The sequence below is a fragment of the Rattus norvegicus genome, chromosome 7 (genome assembly GCF_036323735.1).
Source record: "Rattus norvegicus strain BN/NHsdMcwi chromosome 7, GRCr8, whole genome shotgun sequence".
In the NCBI taxonomy this organism is placed as follows: Eukaryota; Metazoa; Chordata; class Mammalia; order Rodentia; family Muridae; genus Rattus; species Rattus norvegicus.
The window spans coordinates 86,530,688-86,550,595 of NC_086025.1; the positions used below are offsets into that span (position 1 = coordinate 86,530,688).

General features: G+C 44.8%; 2 protein-coding genes across 3 annotated transcripts in view; both read right to left on the reverse strand.

Annotated features, from left to right (window-relative positions):
* LOC134479904 (keratin-associated protein 10-6-like) overlaps positions 1-11,594 on the reverse strand; it is a 235,995-nt gene extending 224,401 nt beyond the window's left edge. Inside the window, exon 1 of the mRNA XM_063264625.1 lies at positions 1-11,594. This exon is cut by the window's left edge and continues 224,401 nt beyond it. The gene's annotated coding sequence lies outside the window, so the exon portion shown is untranslated.
* Ext1 (exostosin glycosyltransferase 1) overlaps positions 1-13,801 on the reverse strand; it is a 278,838-nt gene extending 265,037 nt beyond the window's left edge. Inside the window, exon 1 of one of the 2 annotated variants that reach the window (NM_001130540.1) lies at positions 12,720-13,801. In NM_001130540.1, the coding sequence (NP_001124012.1) occupies positions 12,720-13,681 (962 nt within the window). In that variant the 5' untranslated portion in view covers positions 13,682-13,801. Of the gene's footprint in view, positions 1-11,602; positions 12,576-12,719 lie in introns of those variants that run through there. The other variant, XM_039078770.2, reaches the window with a different exon arrangement.
* Between the last annotated feature and the right edge of the window lie 6,107 nt (positions 13,802-19,908).

Consider the following 19,908-nt stretch of genomic DNA (forward strand, 5'->3'; position numbering starts at 1 on the left):
TTTAAAAGTGAAGGCACTTAGAGGAGTCACAAATATGAGACTGCCCCTACTGTAGTTCAAATCGCCAATCTCGAGGGTCTGCATGGGGATCCTCCTGTGCCTCTGAGCTCCAAGCTGAGAGACAGATGAGTGTCCTCTTACTGTCTACATGCTAGGCCAGCTACCCAACTTTCCTGGTTCTCAATTTTCTCACCTACACCATGCCATGATTTTGGGGGGCAGGGGTGGATTACCAGGTGCCACTTTTTAGCCCAAGTTGATCCTAAATTTCTGATCCTCCTGCTTCCACTTCCTGAGTGCTGAGATGACCCCCAGAATTGAACTATGCCAGGCTGTCTCCGTAATCTTATTGTTCATCTCTCCGAAGGAGCATATGTCTGACCCCAGTTATTCAGAGAGGAACACCAGGTGTGTCCCCGCTACCCTCACCACCAGAGCACACTTCTAAATTACAGACAGACACGATCAGGATGCAGACTTGACAGCCCCAGTCACCAGCTCACTGGTCACTAGGGGAAAGGAACAAATCCAGAGAGACGATATTCTCACACTGTTCCTAAGATCAGCTCTTCCCTTCTTGAACTCACAGGTAATGACCGCTTCACTCGTCTTTCCTGAAATCTATCGTTTATTTTGGCATCTAATCCCTTTTCCCCCTACATTATCCTTACTTGAGTTTCTCCTTAGACAGGGCAACACATAAAAATAAATTCATCAAAATACTACTGGAATCTATTACCTATACTAAACCCTGAAGTGAGGTAGTTAAATTTTATCATAACATAACTACAACTCATTTTTTAAAAAATGTACTGTAACTCTACAATCCAAATACAAAAAGAAATTACACATTTCTACTCCTTGAATCAATAAAAGACCACTCTCTACATTTAAAGGGTTGCCACATTACACCACTCTTAAAAATGTAGTCATCGTAAAACACGCTGTTTAAAGGTAGCTTTTTAATGTGATGTGAATTTTAAAGGAGCCTGTAGCATATACGAAACGGTGCTTTCACAAACACATAAAAATTACTCTCTGCCTCTCAGCAAAGCAAAAGCATTTTAGTGTCAGCTCCCTCTCTGATTAGATTTTCAGATTTCTTCAGATACACAGGGCTAGCCATAATTTTGGAAAATAGCCTTCACAACCTGTGGAAGAACATAAAACATAATTCATACTTAATCAAGTATCATATGATCGTCGCCAAATCTGAGTCAATTTTTAAGACCAACTAAGAACTCAAGGAATTGCACTACAGTGCCCGGGTCCGGGCTAGACACCCTGAGAACTGCAGGCAATACACCATGCCCAGTCTGGGTCCTCCTGAGCCACAGCAGATTTTAAATTCAGGAAATAGAGGCCGACAGGAGAAGTAACAGTACACCTTCCTTGCTTTTTAATTGAATGAAAAATCTCCACATGAATTCATTAGAAGCCTGGTAGCTTTATTAAGTGTGATGTTACTATGTGCTTTGCAGCAACACTTCAAGTACCAGCTAGCAGAACTTAGATGGAAAAAAAAAAAAAGAAAAGAAAAAAAAAGAAAGCCAAATTTTTTATTCAACCAAACCTGGGGAGGAGGGCGTGGAAGAAACTGTAATTAAACGGGGAAGAAATCTCAGAAAGAAATAAACTCCATGTTCTCTCTCATATGTAGAATGTAGCCAATAAAATGTGTGCACATGTAAACAGATGTACATACGGGTACAGTATGGGAAGAGACCAAGGAAGGCTGAACATAGGATGAGAAGTGCCTGGCTGTGGTAACGGGGGACACTGGTTACGACAAAGGATATAGAGCCGCTATTCTTTCTAGTTCTAATTCTGTCGTGGACTCCGTAGTGTGTGTAATACTGAAAGGGTTAGGTTTACTGCAGAGCCCCATGGCTTCTGTTTTGAATACCATTTGTAACTGACTGTATACAAGCTCATAAGTTGCATAGACTCTGGGTCTCGTTAATTTTGGAATGTGATGTTTTTATCTGTTTGTGAAATTTTCCTAATAGTTTTTTAAAAAGGTGGGAGCCCCTGGTAGCTAGAGACTGTTACAGTTAAATGATCAAGGGAACATAATGGTTTTTCATTTAGTCCTCATAAACATCTTAGGCTACTGTGCACCACACCTTCCTAATTCATTTGAATTTGGTTTCATACCAATGCAACAGGTTTGATATGGTTTTTGTTTTTTTAAAGGAGAAAGTACCTTTCAAAAAAAATACTGAAAGAAATTTCTCATTTGAAAACAAAAAGGGAAACCAGGTAAATGAATGAAAAAAAAAAAAAACTGAAGTTGGAGGAGAGACTGGAAAGCCTATTTTATCAATCACAGAGAGTGAAATTTAACAGACCTCCTATTCTGAACCTATGGTCAAGAGTGGTTCAATAAAAACAACTTACATTAGTTGATAGGACTAGGGTTGAGGAAATGGCTAGGTGCTCGCCATGCAAGGCTGAGGACTTGAGTTCCTATCTCCAGTCCACAAATAAAGACAGACACAGTATTATGTGTCTGTAGTACCAGTACTCCTAGATGAGATGGAAATTCCAGAGCAAGCTAGCAGTGTGTACACAGCAGCAAGCAGCAAAGAGAACTGCTTCGAACAAGGTAGACAGACCTGAGATTGTCACCCTTCACAATGGCCCTCCCCAAAACTATAGTGGGAAAATCCCCAGTCATGTTCCCAAGGAAGCTTTCTCCCACCCACTTTTAAAAACCACGGAAACATCTCCTTAGTCTTATTCTCACTGGGCTTTCAAAACACTGGCTAATCTTTTCAGAAACCTGGAACTTCACCCCTACAGACTCTGACCCATCCTATGCCTAGAGCCAAGATCCCCTGACAGAAGCTGCAAGGAGATCCTACTACACAATCTTATCATGGGGCTACAGTACTGCCTGTGATGATGCTTTTCTTCAAAGAAGCTGATATCTCCCGACATGTAAATTTGCATAATATTTGCATAACATTTGCATAACATGGAGGGCAGGGTGCATGTCACTGCTAACATCTATGTATGCATATGGTAGGCACAAGACTATTTTATGTACTAAGATGAACAAATTAAAGATAGAAGCATTACTGGACCCAGAACTCCTTCCCTCGGCATCTACGCAACTTACTGAAAGACGAGAAACAAATAGCTCAGTAAATGGAAAGGCAAAGCTACAGCAGTCATGAAATGTTCTAAGAAAATACGGACTAGGAGTTCAGGAAGTGACTGTAAACGTGAGAAAGAGCAGGGTGGTGCTTTCCAGAAAGTTGCTGGAAAAGGGAGGAGGGGGGTGTGGCTCTTTCTTGTGGATGGGATGAAGCTGAGGAAGCAGTGACAGTTGGACCAGCAGTCACACAGCATGTGATCCTTTTTTACAACAATCCCACTGATGATTTCATGAGCTCTCAGGGTGTTGGAATGTACACAGGATGTAGGGTGGCATCCATTCTACCCTTCTGTCCTTCAGGTCTCATCTCTCTAAGAATGTGGGTGTCATGTACCTCACATACCTGCCCTGCCGGGGACGAGCCCCCACCCCGGCCTGCCTGTACCTTGAGCATGTAAGCAGGGTACCAAGGTGAGCTTGGCTGACGAGTTTTCAAAAGGACAGCTTATTCTTAAGGGCGCCCAAACATTTCTATATCTCCCATATGATTAAGCAAGTTAGAGAAATGCAGTGTTTTTCCACTTTATTAAAGATGAGTACACACAAATGATGCCTCGGGTCAACAATAACCACAGTGTGGCTTATCAAATATTTACCGAAGCTCTACTGCGTGACAGGTAAGGTACTGCGGGCACTCAGAGGGTTAGGTACAGTTAAGCACTGGGCCAGCTATTCACAACCTACTAGGCTTCTTTGCTTCTGAGTGTTATGTGTCATAACTCCCGGGCCTCCGTCCTTGTATTTGTCTTGTCAGCCGTCCCATCTTCCCTACTCTTGTCTTTAAATGAACTGCTACAGATCTACTAGAGCTGGGAAATCAGATTTCCAAAATGGTTAGAACATTCTCTCTAAACAGGATGAAATCAATTCTGGGTGAAAAGCCCAAGTGATACTCCACCCATCAATCAAACATTCGACAAGAGGTGAGAGCGTGGTTGCCTTGCTGGCAGGAGGACTACTCAAAGGCACAGAAGCACTCTGTATGATTGAGAGCACAGGCCTAGAAGTCAGAACACCTCCATCCTCATAGTCTGCATGCTCTTCGGTAGGTCAATGGGAAGACTCTCTGCCTCTCTTTCTTCATTTACAAAGTGAAGAACAAATGGTAGGTTCCGACTAAGGGCGCCAAAAGATTAAGAAGTTGCAACAACCCAATTACCAGCACACAGAACAAGCTCCAGAAGAATTAGTGGCTGTTGCCATCCTCTGGGTTCATACTCAAAAGTGCCAACAGGATATGGCTTCAAAAGTACCTGCCACAGCTAAACTTCCTCTAACCACAGTCCCCTGTTCCAGGAAACGACTTCAAGCTGTTCTTTGCAAAAGGATGTTCACCTGTTAAGAGTGACAATGTGACAGAGCAATCCCTCCTCCATTGATCAGGTCTCCAGCACACCCAATTCATGGCCTACTGTGAAAGGCTCCTCCCTGCAAGAGCAATGATCAATCTCTGCAAAAGTCAACCGGACTTGGTTCCCCAGCAGCACCGGACAACAGCACGCAAGACTGACTCACTGTTAAGGGCTGGCAGACACGGAGACACAGAAGAGCTGGCCAGAACAGAAACAAAGTACCCTGTCCAGGTATCGCATCACATGCTGCGAACTTAGTGCAACTCTTTTAGTTCAGTGTCTGTCCCATGTCCCCTTGGAGTGAATCCTGTGACTAAACATGGCCTGAGAGATGGTGTGCTTGTGACTGTAACTTAGGAACCCACTGAAGCAGCTCACGGAAATTGCTACGTGGCTCAGTCCTAGTCAGACAGGGTGGCTCTCCACAAGCAGTCCTCAGCTGCTATTGGTAAATGCAGAAGAGAGAGCCTGCATCCTTGATGCAAGGAACATAGAGAACATGGGAGCAAGGAAATGTTGGGATACCCCAGGGGCTGCCCTCTACCCCGGCCACCTACCACCTCCAGCCTGCAAGCTCCATACATGTCTTTCTACATTCCACTGAGCAGTGATTAAACACCGGAGCACTTAAGCCCACGGTTACCTGGGAATTCAGTTTCAGGGAAGAGATGAGCAGAACGTTTTCAGGGGCACAGTTAAAAGGCTGAGTTATGAAACCAACTGAGCCACTCCATAGTTGACTAGACCATGACAGGAAGATGGTTTTAATAACACGGCCACCCTAGAGGGCATATTATCATTTACAAGGTACATTCACATACACTCCACCTCTTTTGATCCTCTTAATGACCCTGTGAGGCTGGTAACCTGATCTCCATTGCCAGCTACAAAAACTGAGTCTGAAAGGTTAAAAAAAATTAGTCAGAGAATCCTTGCCAGCTACCCCTTCCTTCAGAATCCCAGACTGCTTCCTAAGGCTCCACACAAGACAAAAAGGTACAACAGAAAACTCAAATATGCATTGCTTCAGATCTCTCAGTGTTACCCAAAAATTAAAAAGGCTTGAAAAGAAGGACATTAACTGTTGATTCTGTTTTGTGCCTGGTTTTAAAGATACTTAAAAACAATACGCTAGGTGTAAGAATTCCTTATTTGGCGGTCCAGAGGTAAAGAACCTGTCAAACTCACCTCCCCTGGATCAGAGAGTCTGCAATCAAAGGGAAAACAGAAGCAAAGGCCTGACTGATACAAGATGCTAGAAAAAGGGCCATCTCCCCCAAGTTGGGTCAATTAGACCCTGAGATTCCCCAGAAAGCAAGCATTGTGTTAGGAGAGCAAAGTCTATTGCTGCCAGCACAGTTAAGAGACCGGAGAGGTTTTGGCTGGAGCCAAAACAAAACTTCAAAGGGAACAGAGCCAGGAGCTTCAAAGACCCCCTGCAGGACCAATTACCACCTACACTGTTTATCTAAGCTGTCATTTAATGACAGCTACTTCCCTAACTGGGTGCTCAGTCTCACCTTAAAAACACCTACCACTCCAGTGGGGTGAGGGGTGGGGGAAGGGCACGCAAGTCCTCTGTTGTTTTTCAAAAGAGAGACCCCAGTCAAGAACCAGGCTCTCTGGTGAAATCCACCCTCCAAAAGTAAATATAATATATATGGTTAAACTATGACACAGCTATGAATTTTCTTTTTTTTTTAAAGTGTTTAAAAGTCCCACTTCATTTTGGCAGGACAGTAAAATATTCTTAAATAACGTTAAGGGGGTAAGCACACAAGCACACTTAGATCCGACTTCAACTTCCAGAGAAACAGAGTAGCCAGCAGCAGGCCAGGAGCTGTGCTTACCAATGCTTTAGCCCTAACTTCAACACGTGGGCAGCTTGGACAAACAATGAAGTTAAGATTTATTACCAGTGACTAAATAATTCACATAGCTGGACAAAGTGTTGGGATAGCAGAGATAAAACAATACAAACATAATGGTTGGGCAGCTAAATCAAACTTGGGCATGGCCTTGCTCTCATAACGGGATGAGAAATGAAATGGAACACCACTTTGCTGTATCCTGTATCTTCTCCATTTCCCCCCAGGAGCTGGTCTCCAGCTATTATGACAGGTGTGATCGCATGTACACGTGTGTGTCTGGCAGTAGCGTGTACTAGTGCATATGGTGGACAGAGATCAAGCGTGTATGATATACATGGAGGGCAGAGACACCTACATCTGGTGTCTTCTTCAATCACTTCCCCTTATTTTCTGAACCGGAAGCTCACCAATTACACTAGACTGGGTGACCAGCAAGCTCCAAGAATCCTCCTGTCTCTGACTCCCTAGTGCTGAAATTATAAGCATGCTACCATAGCTGGCTTTTCACATGGGTGCTGGTAGTCCAGATTCAAGTCCTTGTGCTTGCTAAGCTGTCTCCACAGCCCTACCTGCGTAAAATAAAGATTTCACTTGAATGATGTGTGCCTGGGACTACTAGGCATAAGCTTGCCCACCAAGTTCCCCAGCTCTGGACTGCACCCTAGCCAGCAGCAAAATCTCCCAGTGAGCCTTTCTACACTGCTGGCTCATACATCCACCTGGTGTACCTGTCCCTCTAGTACTCATCCCAGGAGTGCAATCACAGGAAGCAGGGGATGCTTCACTGCGGGCAAACATCACTTTGAAGAGACGAGGAGATCCTGAAAAGCTGAATGCATGCAGGTCAGATTGAAATGCTCACAAATCATCCCTTCGAGTAGTTCAGAGTTTAAATGTCAGAATTGAGGTCCTATTAGCACATGTGCAAGCTAAAGTCTTTCCCTAGGAAATGTGCAAAGCAGTGACAGAGACATCCAATATACACACACCCGACTCACTTGCTAACTAACAGGCAAATTTCTTATTCTCCAGGAGACTAACATTTTGAAGAACAGAATATGCAGGCTCTGGGACGTAAAGCCCCTGGTCACAGAATCATTCGTTCACTACACGTAATACTGAATTCACTTATTGGAAGGCTTTAATGAGATAAGAAAGGAAAAGTTAAGTAAAAAGCATTCTTCCAGTTTGGAAAGGAGGCTAAGTTCAAAGCTGACCAAGGTTGAAGAGACCATAAGTGAAAACAATTAATTATTACATTTGATCGAAGAGGGGTTCCCACATTTATGTCTGAAGAATGTGGAACGCAATGACCGCTTCATGTGACCTCATTGGACTGGGTGTCAGAAAGCAGTAGCAGGCCACAGTGAGAAGACTGGGAGCCAGAAAACCTGGGCTACAGCCCAAGTTCTGCCACTTCCGAACTAGGAGGCCTTGGACAAGTAACCTCAGAACCTCTGGCTTCAGCTTACACTGCTACGAAGCACTAACAAGACACACTGCAAGGTACCCGTGAGAAACGCAGCTGGGCTCTACCCACCAAACCTTCGGTAGGACACTGACACAAAGTCAGAGTCAGCTTTCTAGAATCCTCTTCTGTGACAGTAGATCTTCCAGGATATGAAGCAAACCACAACCACCCTGGGGTATGGTGTCTCCTTTTATCCATTCTGTGCCCGCCAACTGGTATCAAGAGAACCAAAGGTTCAAAGGGATCTGCCCAAATCTTAGCAGCTTGTCATGAATGAAGCGTAGTAAAACCCTTTAGACGCACATCTCGGGTAACAGACACCTTTCCACATTTCCTACTCTGGACTCAATCAAACCACAACTCTCCCTGCAAAATGTCAGTAACGTCCCCCAACCTCAATTTCTTGTGAGTCAAGGCTTTCAGGTGTTCTCTTCAGAAGGCATGTTCGGGAAGATGAGGAACTTGGAGAAGGGGATATAACTTCAATAACTTCACTGTCCGAAGACACATTTGTCAACTTCATAGCTCGCCACAGGACTATTATTTTTATTTCTAATCTGTGGGTTATTTTAGAAACACTTTGTGCCATCACACAACTGTGAGGAGAAAGGTGCTAACATTTTACATCTGGAGACTGTGCCTCACAGTTCCTGCTTTTCTCCTTTCAGAAGAGGAAAACATTCAGGAAGAGTTAGGCCCGGGGTCAGGAACTTGCTCCCTGTGTCTATGAACCCAGCTGAGGACAATGGAGGACAGAGAGAAAAAGCCCTTTTGTACAATGGCTGGTCTTAAGCACAGTTTCCTTCCTCTGCAATTGCATCTGAATCCAAGTTGTTTGGCCAATTCCACATGCACCTTAAATGTTTAAGGTCAAATAGAAATGCTCAACAAAATTTAAAAAGAATAAATAAATAAGAATGAGTTACACTAAGCGGTTTTGGGGACACACCTATTATTTTATCAACAATAAAGGGGAACCATGACCCTCACGTAAGGCTCTAAGCCTGTCCCTTTAAAGAGCTGCATCAGCTCTTTAAGCTAGTTGACACTTTTTTTCTCTTTCTCCTGCCAGCCACCTTTGGTAAGTTTTCATCAAGTTGTAGAAATACCAGCAGCACCAATCGGGATGTCCTGGAGGCTGAGTGCTTCCAAAGTGTTTGCAATTAGAAATGAAAGCAGTGCTGGGTAATGAAAATTTCCAAAGGCCACTACTAAAACACATCAGAGTGCCAACCGCTCCCCAAATAAAAGCTGCCATCCTTCACTTTCTATTCCTATAAGCTAAATGATCACCCATCCTTAAACAGTGCATGGCTAGAGCTGATGAGGTGACTCATTAGGGAAGGCCACTGGCCTCCAAGCCTGAGGATGTGCATTTGATTCCCAAACCCCACTTGGTGAAAGAGGAGGACTGACTCCAAGGTGTCCGCTGAACTCCATGCATGCGCACACACATGCACACAAACACTAAAGAAATGTTTTGTTTTTTAAAACACCAGTAGGGTACAGCTCTGGTGAACAGAACAGGGTCTGACAAGCTTCATGGTGTTTTGACTGTTCTCAGAAAAGATGCTCTGAAAGGAAAGGGTCAGAGGTATAGGCCACCTCTCATTATCTTCTCTTCCTTCTGTGTGCGATAGCCAAACTTGAAGTTCCCTGATAATGACCTTCAAAGGGATCTAACCGGGGATGTCCCCGCAAAAACGTAGTCATCATGTAAGGATGCCTGAGAAGCCAAAAGCATTAAAATGCAGAGAATTTCTCTAAGGTCTCACTCAAGATCGCCAATCCCAGCAACGACTCGGTTCAGCTGGTGCCAGCTACACCTGGTTTGATGTGTAACTGAGAATCAGATGTGGAGCGCACCTTTAATCCCAGTACTCGGAGGCAGTGGATCCCTGAGTTCAAGGGCAGCCTGTTCTACAGAGCTAGTTCCAGGACAGTAAGAAATGAAATAAAGTGAAAATTAAAAAGATGTGTAACTGATAAAAATTGCGTGCATTATGAAAAAAGTGAGTGTTTAAGGTAATTAGAAGGCTGGATCAAAGTTTACAGAAACTTTTTCTTCATCACAAAAATAATTCCCATTTTCTCCACACAGCTGTTCTGCCCTGGTGAGATCGATGTGTTTTTCACAAAATCATAAGTGGGGCAGGAATCCCCAACCACTTCCCTGGAAACCTACAACATTACACACCACCATGACGTGCTGGAGTTGACGTATCTGCTTACGTTCTTCTAGTAGCCTAACTTGAACAAGGTGCTATAAATTTCCAATCTAATTATCAGATCCGGTGTCCCAAGCAAACCTGTATGAGGCTGCTCGTCGAAGCAAATTAAGTTGAAACCTTTTCATAGGTACTTGCTAATGCAGAAGAGAAGTAGATGAAAATTGATCTCGTCTTTACAAGCCATTACCAAATGAATGTCTAGAGTACCCAGGAAACTGCTTAAACCCTGGGTAGAAATCAACTCAGAGATGACTCCCAGGATGGAAGGAACAGTGCCACAGATCCGACTTCAGGATCAACTCATCTCCAAGGGTTCTGCTGTGGTCAGCCTCAGGGCGGCTGAGGAGTTCTGCGCTGCCCCAGCACTCTTACCTCAGAGTGCAGCATCGGGTGTCTTCTAAAGTACATTAGTACCCACACTGCTTCCAGATTCCTGCATTCTTATTTCATCCCTGTGTATTCCAAAGTCAAAAGCAAACACTCAGCCATATTTGCAAGTAACAATTCTGACAACCCAAGACAAGGAAGGAGTTCCAGTCTGCTGAGTGAGTGATGTGCACCACTAACACAGCCCAGTAAGCAATACTGGGACTAGAAGGATTGTAAAAGGAAACATTAAACCGAGGAAATTACTGCTAAAGAGAAAAAGTAAACTTGTTCTCTTTCTGAATGCCACACTTCCAAACAGAGATGATCCTGAGGCCCTGACCCAGGTGGTCTTTAAACTTAAATCAAGAAGAGTTGGAAGGTGTCAGATTTCTTGGCCCAAGCACTGAAAGGTGAAAAATTAATTACATTCAATTAGCAAAACAAAGTTGAGTGGAAGCCAATCGGCCACACCTTTCTCCATCCCTGCTCTCTAGAAAGCGAAAGTAAACTTTCCACAGAAAATGTACAGAATTGTTATTTACTGTTGTGGGAGAAGGTCGAACACAGGGAACATCTGCTCTTTCAGAATGAAGAACACCACGATCTTTCTTTAAAGCTTGGAGAGATTGCTTTAGAAGCCATCAAAAGATCAGCCTCATCGCACCAGCCAAAGAAATTCCTAGAAGGCACTGCTTTCTCACAAGCACCCCTCAGACTTTGTCAAAGTATATTGTCCTTTCAACAAAGCAGTTTATTCTGACCACAGTTGCAGAGTATTTTTACTCCATCACAACAACACTCAATATTCACACAGAACTTCCGTATGTAAGAGGAAACTATGGATTCACAATTGATCCTGGCCTCAGGCTTTTCCTACAATTGAAATGGAAAATGTCCTAGGGATTCAGACTCAGAATCCCCACGCTTGATATTTCCTCTCCCTCCCTCATCCTCTACGATGGAGTCTCAGAAGATGATCACTCTCACCAAGACCAGAAGAGTCTGAAGGAATCCATGGGCAATAATCAAACCTTTCATTTCGGGGGCCCAGTTCCCACCCTACCCCTTCCTGATCCAATCCCGTTTGAGGGGACCAGCATGTCCCCTGGTCTGCACTTCATGAATCAATTGCACAATCTACCAACCTCTGCCAGTTCCTCTTGTACTCAGCTGAGAGGTTTCCCCTTCTTTCCCTGGGTAGCACAAGGCTGCTCTGGTTTTTAACTGGCGTAAAGTGGAAATGCACCACAGGAGCTCACTAACTCTTTCCCAGCCAAACATAAGTGAGTCTGGGGCACTGACCTCAGCTATCAGGAAACTGACCGGCCAGCCTCGGTTTAAAGCAGATTTGTGAACTCTAACTTTGACCTGGAATCCTGTATGTCAGCTACTGTTGAAGACAAGGAAAAGGAAGACTGAAAGGGGCTACAAAGTAACCAACTCAGTTACTTAGCAACTAAACAAAACTCTCCCCTCCACCGAGGCTAAGGAGGCATCTCAAGCCCATTCAAAGAGTAACAGTCCACATTTATATGCAAATAGATAAAGACAAAGAAGAAAAGGAAATCTAAATTAGTAAGGGTAGTTCACTGCAGTGGGCCTGAGGCCCAGATTTTAAAGTTTCTCCAAGAAAGAGAGGGCTTATAGGAATGAATGAATGAATGAATGAATGACCCTAACCAACTTACACTCTACCCTTAATAAACATCAACTCTTAGAGGAAGTAAGAGACAGTCACAAGTTGGGGAGATAAAAATTAAAATATTCCAGCTATCAAGAATCTAAAGCTTAGGGAGAAAGGTGCAAATTTAAGCCTAGCAAACTGCCCAGAGAACAGGTACCCATGTTCTTGAGGGAAACAAGCAAAGCATAAGGGTAAGTGTCTGTGGACTTGGGTAGAGCTGTGTATCTCCGGGTCTCCAGACCCGGTCACAAATACTCTCTAGTACCCTTCAGTGAAACGCGTTTCCAAACTTGGATCAGAGCCCCAGATTGTGCGGAAGACACATGAGTCCTAAAGGGTTTTCAAAGTCTCAGGGAGATAACCTTTACCAACTTGATTGGAGAGAGTACTCGGTCGAGTTTACCTGAGAAGCTCAAGTTCGGCCCCCCCACACTTGAACCCGGCCGCCTGGTCCCAGGAAGCAACAGAACTGAGGGCTTCTGTCTCCACCCCGCACGCCCCCCCTCCCCAACCTCCCACCTGGACTCAGGTATCCAGGGCCCAGGGCTGAGCCTCGAAGGGAGGCAGCCCTTACTCACTTCTCATACTCGGTGTTGTCTCTGTCACAGCGAGAATCCTTGTGCTTTTGCCAGTCTTTGCCATGCTTGCAGGTGGTGAGGAGCAAGACGTCCTCCCCGTTATGGACGTGATATAAGGCATTCCTGGTGTCTGACCCTATCCCTGTCAGGTACCTCTTCCCCTTGAATACCAGCATGTACTTCCTGAGGGGAGGGATGGTGTTAAATTTCAAAAACCCCCTCTCCCCTCCTGTCCTGGGATGATCCTTAGAAAAGAGGGGAATAGAAACATCAAAGTTTGGTCGGAAGTTTTCAGTACTGATGCTGGCTTTGGCCAGCATCGCCTGGCCGATGTCAAACCCCACGTCCTCGGTGTAGTCAGGCCAAGTGCCAGAATATAAATTAAAAATTAAATGATTCCTACCATTGTTCCACAAGTGGAGACTCTGCACTTTGGATCTCAAATTGTGCACATACTGAGGTGATAACTGGTCTCTGTCTAAAGTATCCAGACTCAGGACAAAGAGGCACGCCTGGCTGGGGTCCGAGGTGTAGAACCTGGAGCCCTCGATGGCCGCTAGAATGTTTTGGTAACTTTCGGCAATTTTCTCCCCTTTCTGCTGCGGGTAGACGTAGACTTTGAAGCCGTTTTTCTTGCAAAGGGTGAAATCGAAGCAGGACTCCATGCGGCACTTCTTGCCTTTGTAGATGCTCGAGTTGGCGTCCCGCTTCTGCCGGGGGGAAATGTGCACGCTGGAATCCTCGTTTTCCAATTGATCCCAAGGAAAGAAGGGGCGCAGAGCGTCCGGGAAGCGGGGCCAGAAATGATCCGGACTGGGTTGGTGCAAGCCATTCCGACCACTGTGCTCTTCTCTCCGGCTGTGGCTCCTCGATGCCCTAAACTGCACGCCTCCAAAATAAAACAAAAGGGCGAGACAAGAGCCAGCTGAGAGCAGGATGAAATAGCGTTTTTTGGCCTGCATGTGTCCTGCCTGGGTCAAGAGGATTGTAAATAAACACAAGAATCACCCAAGTTTCCCAATCAACACTTTCAGCTCCAGTCCGCCATCTTCCCGCCTGTAAAGACTTCAAACTCTCCGCTCCCACCTTCTCTGGATGCCTTTCCCCAAGCCGTGGACTGATCCAGCGCATGTGGGCGATTTCTTTAACTTTCTCCCCTTCGGTCTTTCATCTTTGGGCTGCACAATGCACGGGAGAGAGCCGGGCAGAAGATCTCGCACCCAGGGCGGGCGAACAGCGGACTGTAATTTTCTTGCATGCAACAAGACCGAGGAAAAGAAAGAGAGCAGGGAAGAAAAAGCTCCCGATACCCAATCAATGGCAAGACGAAGTGACTGCCTCTCCGCTCGGATTCCTCTCGGCGGCGTGGAGAACGAGCCCGGGGAAAGCAACTTCAACTCATCCACACTCCGGTGCAGAGCACTACGGTTCCAACAAGTCAATCCGCCCCGGCTTCAGCCGGCTAGTGCATCTTGCAGCTGGGGCGCCGTAACCTCACAAATCCCTGCATGTCTCTTTATTCCCTTCTGCAGCGGCTCCTACACTCCGCCGGTGTTTACTCCTGCGCTCACGGGGCCGGCTCCCCGGGCGCGCGGCGGCCCGGCCGGCGGCACGAGGCGGCGCGGGGCGGCGGCGGCGGCGCGTCCTCCCCGCGGGCAATGCCGGCCCCGAGCGGTGCTTCGCAGGCCCCGCGCTATCACTGCCGACCGCCGCGTTCGGTCGCCGAATGTTACCCGGTTCTGAATGTTACACTTACACATTCCATTCCCGACACGACAGCGCTGACCTCATCCATCCACGCAGCCCGCGCTGCCATTGGCCGGGCGTCACGTCCGGGTGGGGCGGGGCTTCCGCTGCGCCCATTCATAACCCCCGGCGGCCGGCAGAGGCGCCGGCGCGGCGCGGGCGCGGGGACCCCGGAGCGCACGGACGGCGGGCGGAGCGCTAACCGGCCGGGCGTCGCCCATCACCGGCCTTAGGCTCGCGGGGCTGGGAATGCAACCTGAACGAGGCGGGCCCCAGAGGCGCGGGAGGAAGGGTGGGGACGTGGCTGGCAACCCGCTGCTCGGGATGCCCCGGGTCTCCACGAGCTGGAAACGCCTCCCCGCCTGGAGGCTGAAAGGACTGGTTCCTGGAGAAGGATGCCTGAAAATGGAGAAGCGAGCGGGGGGAGGGGGGTGGGGACTTCATGGAAAGCGAACGAGCGCAGGTCGGGATGTCTCTCCACCACTCTTGGACCCTCTGAGGTCCAATTATTTTGTGGGTTTTGTTTTAAATATTTAAGTGGTCTTTTTATTTCCCCTATGTAACCCATTTCTCTGTCTTCCTTACGGAGACACCCTAATCCTCAACAATGAGGAGGAATTGTCACAGTCCGATGGAACTGTTGCAGTTCTGGATCCGTGGCTGAGTGTGAGAAGACACCTCCTAAAGCCTTCTGTTCTGCGTGCCCTCTCTTCCATTCCTGAATCCCTCCCACCTGTTCTATTCACTGATATTTGGCCGGGAGGGATCTAATGGCTGAAAAGAAGCCATTTCATTTTGCCCCTATCGGTGTTGTTATCCTTCCTGAGGTGGTGTTTTTAAGATGCCACCTGCCCTAGCTGTAAAAGGGAACCTTTGAAGCAAAAAACTAATCGTATTTACAGTGAATGTGCCACGGTTGTTCCTTCAATTGACCTTCCTTCTTTCAACTCCCCTACCTAGAGCCCCTGTCATCCTGAGTGAACTTAATAGGATGATTCTCGGAGGGGGGGGGGGGGCCTTCAATAGAAACCTCCAGGACCTCAAAGCTGAACCAGACTCCCAAGCTTTACCTGGCCTCACAGCCTGAATTGTGACTCAGAACACTTCCCCACCCCAGCCTCAGAGCCTGGCCAAGCTGGACAAGTAGTTGCCTAGGGCAGCAAGCTGTTTACTGATTGTTTATTGTGGGAGTGAGTGAGCTGGGAGTAGACACATCCCTACCTCCCTCGGGCTACTGAAAACCCCAGCCGGCTATGTACCCATGGTACAGTTATAATAAGGCAGAGTGGAAACTTTTCAACCTTTGTTGTTTCAGATTTGTTTGAATAAAGAAGGGAAGAGATGTGGGTGGGATAGTGTGGTACATTCCTGAAACCTCTGCCCATTTTGGACCTGCCAAAGATGTGGTAGGTTTTCATGATTTACTTTATCCCCACCACAGGATTTAGAGAGGCCTGAAATGAGAGTAAGTCATTTTCCAAGCTGGATGAGAACCATGCAGGTAAAGGTAGCAATTGTAGCCGCATGTTACCCCAGCTCTCAGGGAGATTGCAGTGAACAGTCTTCCAAGGCAGAGAGCTCTTTGTGAGAAAACTGGGTGTCAAACAACCTGTACCCTGTAGAAGACTGGTCTCTTCTTTCCCTGCTTTGGCAGAATCTCTTGCTTTTCTTGCCTAACAGTGGTGGATTCCCTCACCTCACAGCATGTCTTTATAGTCATTCCGTAATGGTTTACGCTGTAGGAGAAAAATGGTACTGAAAATGAGAGGAAATACGTTCAGTCCATGTTTCTCCTATTGACTGGCGCCTTGAGTGTCTCAACCTAACTCTCAGCTTCTCATTGCTGAAGTGATGTTTTGGAGTAATGTTTTTTGGTTTTGGTTTTTTTAAATCAGCCAATCTCAGTATACATATTGGGTGTGTCTATGTATCGTTAACTTGTATTCTACACTGTCACATCCCAGCTGCAATCTATGGTAACTTCTACAAGGATATCATCTGAGCAGCACTCCTAACCTATTTTTTTCATGAGACCATCTCACACACTGATACTATCTTTGTTTAATACTTATTTTACGTGTATCGATGTTTTGCCTGGGTATATGTACATGCACATGTACACCTTATGCGCATAGACCATCAGAACAGAATGGCAGATCTCCTGGAACTGGAGTTGTGGCTGTGTGGGCCATCATGTGGGAGTTGAAATTGAACTCTGGACTTCTTCAAAAGCAACAAGTGCTCTTAGCTGCTGGGACCATCTCTCCAGCCTTAGTATCTTTTCATTTTTCCTGTTGTTTAACCGGAAGGAATAGTCTTAGTATTTTAAGATTTATTTTTAAGAGTGTGTGTGTGTGTGTGTGTGTGTGTGAGAGAGAGAGAGAGAGAGAGAGAGAGAGAGAGAGAGAAAGAGAATATGTGTGTGTGTATACAAGTAACTATAAAGGTCAGAAGCATCTGATCCTGCTAGAGCTACAGTTGTAAGTGGTTGTAAGCCAACCAATGTACAAGTATTGAATGAATATGGCTCCTCTGACAGAACAGTGTCTGCACTTAACCACTGAGCTATGTCCCCAGCTTACTCTTTCTTTTTAATTCTTAGGACTTGGGGTAGATTTAGGTAGAAATCAAGTACTGAATTGAATGAATTAATGAATGAATGATTAAAATTTGACTTAAAGTTCCAAAGAAATTTCTCTTAAGGACAGTCAACAAAAGCAAAAGTAATTGACTCATCTAAGGAAACATTCTGCACAGCAACATTAAAAATCAACAGGATGAAAAAGCAGGCTTGGGAAGGAGAACAGAGTTTCAAACCATACATCAAAAGGAGATTAATATCGAAAATATACAAGGACTTCATTAAACTCAATAGCAAAAATAAATAAATGTGGGCAAAGGATTTAAATAGACATTTTCACAAAGAAGACATACAAGTGCCCCAGTGGGCATATTCAAAAGGTTCAGCATTACTAATCATCAGGAAATGCAAAGTAAAGCCACAGAAAGATGCCCACTCACACCTACTAGAATGGCTATGTCAAGAAAGCAAGAGGTAGCAAGTTTTGAAAGGGGCATGAAGAAAAGGGAACTCACCTTCTACTGGTGTACTTTAGTAAACAGTATGAAGGCTTCCTAAAACCATTAAAAAATAGAAGAAATGAGGCCACATAATACCACTCCTCGACTTGCTATAAAGCCAAAGATACTGAGATCACTGCATCATCAAGAGGTTGGGTTTCTTATTTTCATTGTGTTATCCACAGTAGTCAAGACATGAAGACAACCTAAGCTTCTGTTCATTGATGAATGGATCAAAAATGTGCATGTTAAATAGAACATTATTTAACCATAAGAGGAAGGGAAATTTCAATTTGCAACAATATGTGTGTGTGTGTGGGGGGGTGTAAACTTGGTAATACACAAGATGAAATAAGCCACATAATGAATATAAATATTTCATGATTTAACCTATATGTCGATTCAAAAAAACCTTGGGCCCAGGCTTCAGGTTAGTGATAGAGCATTTGCCCAGAATGCAAAATGTTCAATTACTTGTACCCTCAAAACAAAATAAATTAAAACCTCAATTTAAACATGTACGGGCTGGAGAGATGGCTCAGCACATAAGAACACTAACTGCTCTTCCAGAGGTCTTGAGTTCAATTCCCCAGCAACCACATGGTGGCTCACAACCATCTGTAACAGGGTTCAGGGCACTCTTCTGGTATGTGCCTGAAGACAGCTGCAGTGTACTCATATAAATAAAAATAAATCTTTAAAAAACATATATACGTTTATGTGTATAAATTCTATATATATTATATGCATATCAACAATTAATGAAAAAGAAGTCATGATTTTAAAAGAGATCAAGTAGGTATATGGGAAGGATCAAAGGAAAGGGGAAAATGATATATTCTAAAAAAAATGAAAGAAACCATTTTAAAAAGTTTGAGCTCACAAATGGAGAGAACAGAGTTTGACAGGACTAAGGTAAAAATGGAGAAATATTGGCTGAAAGATATGAACTTGCAGTTATACACTAAATAAGTGTTTGTGTACGGCACAGTGACTATAGTTAATAGTACTGTATTGTCCAAATGGCAGTGCACATCTGTAATCCCAACCCTGTAGCAACAGAGGTATGGCTCTCTAGTCCAGGGCCATCCTTTGGTGTATAATAAGTTCATCGTTAGTCTGTACTACAGGAGACACTGTCTTTAAGTAAAGGAAAGAGAAAATGAGAAAAAATAGCATGGATTGTACTCTATATAGATCATCCTCTATTTATGATAGGATTGGAATCCAAAATACTCCTCTACTGACTGAACAGTGTTGCTTAGCCACAGAACACCTTAGAGTATCTCTTGCTTACTTCTGTGACCCTGAGGCCAGGAGCAGCTACTAGCCACTCCTGCTTAATTTAACATCATGGGGTAAGATCACACCATGTCTTCTTCAAATTCAGAACAAAATTCAAAGTTTGATTTATACTAAATATGCCATCATAAAAGTGTATTAATTCATTAAGTTGGGCCACTTGAGGTGGGGGACTGCCTCTATTTAGAAATTGCTTAAGTGATAGATCATTTTAGTACTGAGGGTGGTGGGGACCTAACACATTAAATATGCTAGGCAAGTGTCTGCCTACTTTTTAAATTTTGAAGCAGGGTCTCTTTAAGTTTCCCAGGTAGACGTTGAACTCAAAATTCCCTTGCCTCCATCTCCTGAGAGGCTGGAATTATGGGCTTATACCACCTAGCACACCTAAGACAGTAGATTTTATTTTCCCACATATACAATAAAGGTCAATATGAAGTGATGGGTATATTTAACTTGATAAGTGAAACAGTGCTTCACATCTTGTCTTATCTAAGATGCCACCTCACTATAGACAACACTAAATAAAGTAACAAGACTTCCTCTATTGTCCCATCTCCTCATTTTGCTTTTGTTTTCTCCTTAACCCCGATAATGGTCTGACAGACTATATTATTTGTTATTTCTTTTTTTTTTTTTTTTGGTTCTTTTTTTTCGGAGCTGGGGACCGAACCCAGTGCCTTGCGCTTCCTAGGTAAGCGCTCTACCACTGAGCTAAATCCCCAGCCCCTTATTTGTTATTTCATTGTCACTTCTAGATCATAAACCATAGAAAGGGAACCCAGTTTGATTTTTTTGCTTTTGTTTACTACTGTGTCACCAATAACTATGACTGCCATAGTGTGTGTTATTCAACATATATCTCTTGGCCTGATTATTTAATTTGATCCCATTGTCTGTGAGTCAAATAAGAGAATATTCAAGGCTGGCTTCATAGACTATGAAGGTATCTTAATCACCCAAGCTTTGATTAATGTCCTTTCGGAGGACTCCTTTGTAGGACCAACTAGGGTCCTGAGTAGCATATGGCACAAAGGATCCCTGAGAACATGGATTCTCA